We start from the raw sequence: 6,075 nt of genomic DNA, 5'->3' as shown, positions 1-6,075 counted from the left end.
AATGCAAAGTGCATTCAATTTGCTCTCTTTTTCATTTTCTCTATAATCAACTACCAATGAAAATTGTTTTTACATCTTTCTATAAAACTTATTTCAAAGATAACACAAAAAACTATGTTGCAAACTACTATGTTTTAGTTTTCTTAATAAGTGTGATATTTTTTTTTTTGCTTATAATATGGGACGGAGAGAATATGTCTTTTGAGAACTCGTTAAGAGTAAAGATCATAATCATCGTAAGTCATAAACTTTTACCATCTTCACGTGTATCATATCAATTAAAATCTCTACCGTATCAATGAAGTGTTAATGAGAAATGTTACTTATATGAACATATATTACTTAATTAAAACTGGAATTTATCATTGGCATCCTTGATGTTATTATCTAATCACATGCACTATTTGATTACTGCCATCTGCATAAGTGCCAGCGGCGAAGCTAGCAAATTTTTTACGCAGGGGCCAAATATAAAGAAACGATAAAATATTTTTAAAACAAATATATTAAATTTAAGGATAAGAATGTTTTTGATCCCATAGTTTATAATTTTTTAGGTTTAGTCCTTATAAAAATTTTATTCAACTTTTGTCTCGATTTTTTAAAATTTTACAAAAAAAAAAGTGATTTTAGTTGGATAAAATGCACTTCAAGAAGCCAATTTTATGCATAATTGACCGCTTACTAAATATATTAATAATGTCTTTTCCAATGTAAACAAATAGGTTATTTGCAAGAAACTTAATGTCCATTTAATTTGTTTATGACTATTGTCTTGGTAATTTTTACGGTTGAAAAAGTTTTTTTTTTTCTATATTGTTATTAAGTAAGTATCAAACCAATATAAATAAATCTATCAATCATGTAGTAATGTATTTACTTTCTTATTTATGGTAATTTTTAGCAATTGAATTTGTTTGGGGTAGCTCAATGTTTATTATTTGGGGTAGTCGAATATAAATTTATACCAATTAATTGAAGATTAATATAATTTTTGGGGGCTACCCCTTGTCAATGAAGGGGCTACGCCCCTGATAAGTGCAATTGTTTCAGCTGTGCACTTCATTATGCAAGTAGACAGCAGCACTATATATAATTATACATTGTACACATAGTAGTGTATAGTTAAACAATAAAGTTAGGTAAGAAGAATGGTTGATTAATTAATTAGTCTATGGAATAGAAAACACTAATCATAATAAAATAAAAATGAATTTCAATTCTGTAACCGAGACTTATCAGTCACTAGAAACAAGAATATGACAAATCAATTTAAGAACAAGAAAGTATCAATATTACCTCTCAGTGGAACATTAACTTTCCTTTGTACTGTACAACACTACTATTGGCTATAAAATTTCGAACCACAGTTGATTAGATTTTTTTTTGGGTCATGTTAACTTGTGCCCTAAGGGCACATGTTAAGGAACCCAAAAAAAGCAACTTTGCATTGGTAATCATAATATTTTAACTTTTAAAAAGTCAAATGCACGACTTTTGACAAGTATATTTCTATAAGGAGTTTCTTAACATGTGCCCTCGAGGGCACAAATTAACATTTGCCTTTTTTTTTTTTTACTGATAATGAGAAACTAAGTGACAAGATTAAAAATAGAGAAAATATCATAGAGAATGCTAGAGTTTTTGTTTTATTCTCTTATAAGTGTGTCATTACACTAAAATATGAGTCCTATTTATATAATACAATTGAACAAGTAAATGATCAAATCAATTAAAAACCACTAACCATACATTCGCCAAAAGAATTATAGAAAAGTGGAAGATTAAGGATGGAGATACACTAAGGCTTTGTTTGGGAGTTTGGAGGGGAGGGGAGGGGAGGGTTTTGGAAAAAAGGAAGGAGCAAGTGGAAGAAATAGAAAACATTGGGAGGAGAGGGCTTTGGAGGTTAATTTTTTACTCATAATAAAAAATCTCCCTCATTTGGGGGAACTCAAAAATTGCATTGTTGGAGGGTTTTGGGGGGTTATGGAGGGTTTATATGAATTTTTCAAATTCAATCTATGTTGTTATAATATTCTTAAAATTAAAAGTATATTAATCATAAGTATTAGTTTATCATTCTCTAAAAAACTGTTTTTTCAAAAAATGTGAATTTTTTGTCCATTTTTCTATATATTTCGAACCCCCCAAAGCCCTCCCCTCCCTTCCCCTCCAAACTCCCAAACAAAGCCTAAGTGTCCGTTTGGTTCAGCTTTGAATATAATTGATTCTGAGAGAATTGATTCTGATAGAATTGATTCTGACAGAATTGATTCTGAGAGAATTGATTTATGTTTGGATACAATTATGTAGAATTGATTAAACAAAATGATTTATGTTTGGATGCAATTATGTAGAATTGCTTTTGAATGTATAATTACTAAAATAGACATAGCTAAAGTAGAATTGATAAAGAATGAGAATTGATAAAGGGCAATAAAGTAAAATAACATGTTGTAATAATAAAATATACAAACCTATACACGTTGTTCAAGGAGAATTGATTCTAGAAAAGCTAGAAGCTAGGATTTGTAGCTTCATGGAGAATTGCTTTTGGAGGATAAAAGCAATTCTGAAAAGCTGAACCAAACACGTTGTTTTTGGCTAGAATTGCTTTTGGCACTGTAGAGAATTGATTTTGGGCTAGAATTGCTTCTCAGAAGCCAAACCAAACAGACCCTAAGTTTATTATTCATAACAGTTATTAGTTGTACTCCATTTACCCTTGGTTATAATAACCATTATTGTAAGATATACACTCCTGACATTGCAAGTTGGAGTAGTGCTTAAATTGAAGTTAAAACTAGCTATTTCTGACACATCCATTTGCCCTTTTTATGATCTGGGAACTAGAGAAAGAAAACACTGCATGTTAGGGTTTCTGAACACCAACTTTTTATGCATTTGGAATTTTGCTGTTTTTAATGAAAACAGCATAACTTATTCTACTGTTTTTCAGAGACTTCTTCTTCTACTTCTTCTCCCTCCCACGTTTTCTCCTTCCCTCGACTGCTTCATCGCCGACACTGTTATCGTTGTTCTTATTGAGAAAGGGGGAATATGCAGTGGGACTTGAGAAGCTAACTCCACGATGCAACGACGGTGATAACAAACAACACCATCTGTTTGCCGCGGTGGAGGTAACGAGCCTTGTTGAAACTTCATATCGGAGGAAAGATGACAATCATCAGAGATGGTGATGGATTGTAAGTTTTCATGAACTACATGATCTCTTTTGGAGCGTATCTATTTTGCTGTTTTCTATCAGATGTTTTGTGAGTAATATGAAGAACAAAAACACGGTGGTGGATCACGGCGGAGGGACTGACCTTCACGGCAGCGCTTAAGCCGCAGGAGTGAAGCAGAAAACGTGAGAGGGAGAAGAAGGGGAACAGTGAAAGGTTGATTTTTTTTATTTTTAATCACAGCCATTGATTTTTTACATGCCACTTGTCATACATCTAAGCAAGGGACTCAGAAACTGGAACAATCATAACTTCATATACACAACACAAGTGGTTCGTTAGCTTTATCTGCCTAGTGCAAAGTTTCTCTCATTTTATTAAATTGAAATCTTGTTTATTTGAAATGTTGTTTATTTCATTTTTTTATCAAGTAGTATAATAACTTAAATAATACTCACTTCATCCTATAATAACTGAGATTTTTGCTCGTTTTACACGTATTAAGAAAAATGTATAACTGAAAAAGAGAAATATAGTTTTGAGTGTTTTGTCAAAATATATTGAATTAGGAGTGATGAAAGTATCATTAATATATTTTTTTTAAAGTAGTTATAATTACAAAAAATATTAATATAGCATTGAAAAATGAAATGAATCAATTATTTTGGGTATTTTTTGCAAATGACTAAGTTATTATGGGACAAAAAGGGTATCAATAAACGACGAAACCAATAAAGTAAGTAAGAAAACAAATATTTTATCTCCCCATGTCAACAACAATACAGCTCACAACAACAATGATGAATTCAATTTATTCAAAAAACTTCTTCTCTCCATAATTTTTCCTCCTCAAACAGTTAGTTAGTTTCGTGTTCTTCTCTAATTACTTCATTATTATAGCACTTTTGTCTCATAGTCTATGATCTAATTTTTTATTTCTTAATTCTCTCTCTCTCTTTGTACTTGAGTTGAGTCTTTGAAAGGTTTGGTATATCTTCTATCTTGTAACCAATAGAATAAACAAACAAATAAATGGGAAAAAAAATTAGACAGTGTTTTTTTAATCAAACCCTTTACTTGATTCTCATCCAGTAATTGCATCTAATTCACTCTTCTAAGCACCTCACTTTCCTTTACCCTATCATCATCATTTTGAGTAAGTTAGTGAGTGAGCATCTTATGTTAGGTCATCATAGACAAACATATCCCTTTTGTTTCTTTTTTCAGCTCTCTTATTGAGTTTGACTTTTTTGTTTCATCCATATATCTCATACATCACAAAAAACAACTAAAATCAAACAAAACTAATCAAGCTCAATTGGTTTCTCATAATCTCATAAACAAAAGCATCATAATCTTCTTCTTAAGTGTAGAAATACTACAACAGCAGTTCTGGCTAATCCTTGGTGGACAATTCAAGGAGGGTTATCTGGGGTTGACCCAGGAACCCACTCACCAAGTGGTTTAAACAAACACCACAACACAAACCTAACAATCAATGAAAATCACGATGAAGAAGAAGACGTTGACGACAACAGAGATGAACCTAGAGAAGGTGCAGTTGAAGTTGGTAACCGAAGACCAAGAGGAAGACCACCTGGATCCAAAAACAGACCAAAACCACCCATCTTTGTAACAAGAGATAGCCCAAATGCTTTGAAGAGCCATGTCATGGAGGTAGCCGGTGGAGCTGATATAGCAGAAAGTGTGGCACAATTCGCAAGAAGGCGTCAACGCGGTGTTTGTGTTCTCAGTGGAAGTGGCTCTGTAGCTAATGTTACTCTTAGACAACCTTCAGCTCCTGGTGCTGTTGTAGCACTTCATGGTAGGTTTGAGATTTTGTCCTTAACCGGGACTTTTCTACCTGGTCCTGCTCCACCAGGTTCAACTGGTCTTACAGTGTACTTGGCTGGAGGTCAGGGTCAGGTAGTTGGAGGTTGTGTTGTTGGAACTCTTGTTGCAGTTGGACCTGTTATGCTTATTGCCGCTACGTTTACTAATGCTACTTATGAGAGACTTCCACTTGATGACGATGATAATGATAATAATGAAGGGCCTAGTTCTGCAGGAGGTGTGCAAGGTGGAGGAGCGTCTGGTGGATCGCCTCCACCAGGAATTGGTCATCAGTTGCAGGGTGGGCTTCCAGATCCTTCTTCCATGCCTTTGTATAATTTGCCACCAAATTTGTTGCCTAATAATGGAGGACAGATGGGACATGAGGCTCTTGCCTGGGCTGCTGCTCATGGAAGACCACCTTATTGAGTTGAGTTGAGTGGATTTGCCAATAAATTAGAGAGGTAGATATCATATATATCTAAAAATCAAATTTAGATCTGTGAATTTGTCTTGTATTTTGAAAGATAAGGTATTGTGAAGAAGATTGTGAGGAAGCGTTTCTTAGTTATTAGTAATATTGATGTATATGGATTATGAACTTCTTTTTTATTCACTTTTGCTTCTGTGTTTTGAATAAAAAATATGATTGTGGGCGTCTTTTTATTTTATATATCTATGAATGAATAATTGTTAGTTTTATCTCCTTTACATATATGTATTGCTGAGTTGGTTGCATTTTATATATCTCGTTGTTGCTTTTTAAATTTTATTTTATTTATTTCATGTAGAAATTTCATGGCTGTAGTTTAATATGATGTCGATGCTGTTGTTTTAATGATTAGACTTTGCAATTTTGTGTTTTGAGGGGGGAATCATGTTCTTAAATGGATTTATATTTCAATAACCAGTACTAGTACACCATTATTGTAAGATATATACTCCTGACATTGCAAGTTGGAGTAGTGCTTAAACTGAAGTTACTCCCTCCGTCCTGGAATATCTGACCCATTTTCTAAAAAAAAGTGTCCCAAAATAACTGAGTCATTTCAAT

At 33.0% G+C, this 6,075-nt stretch overlaps 1 protein-coding gene across 1 annotated transcript; it reads left to right on the top strand.

Annotated features, from left to right (window-relative positions):
* Window positions 1-2,729: 2,729 nt before the first annotated feature.
* LOC146956639 (AT-hook motif nuclear-localized protein 20-like) lies at window positions 2,730-5,694 on the top strand. Its single transcript, XM_085730273.1, has one exon. The coding sequence runs from the start codon at window positions 4,860-4,862 to the stop codon at window positions 5,448-5,450; it is 591 nt and encodes a 196-aa protein (XP_085586399.1). The 5' UTR covers window positions 2,730-4,859; the 3' UTR covers window positions 5,451-5,694.
* The last annotated feature ends 381 nt before the right edge of the window (window positions 5,695-6,075 follow it).

This window comes from Medicago sativa, chromosome 1, assembly GCF_051527215.1.
Source record: "Medicago sativa cultivar Bolivia chromosome 1, Bolivia_mono, whole genome shotgun sequence".
NCBI classification, from domain to species: domain Eukaryota; kingdom Viridiplantae; phylum Streptophyta; class Magnoliopsida; order Fabales; family Fabaceae; genus Medicago; species Medicago sativa.
The sequence above is the reverse complement of the archived record's forward strand: the minus strand, read 5'-3'. Positions and strand labels throughout refer to the sequence as shown.

What these genes read in the sequence shown, in the direction of transcription:
- LOC146956639 (XM_085730273.1), top strand. Translation starts at nt 4,860, where the DNA reads ATGGAGGTAGCCGGTGGAGCTGATATAGCAGAAAGTGTGGCACAATTC.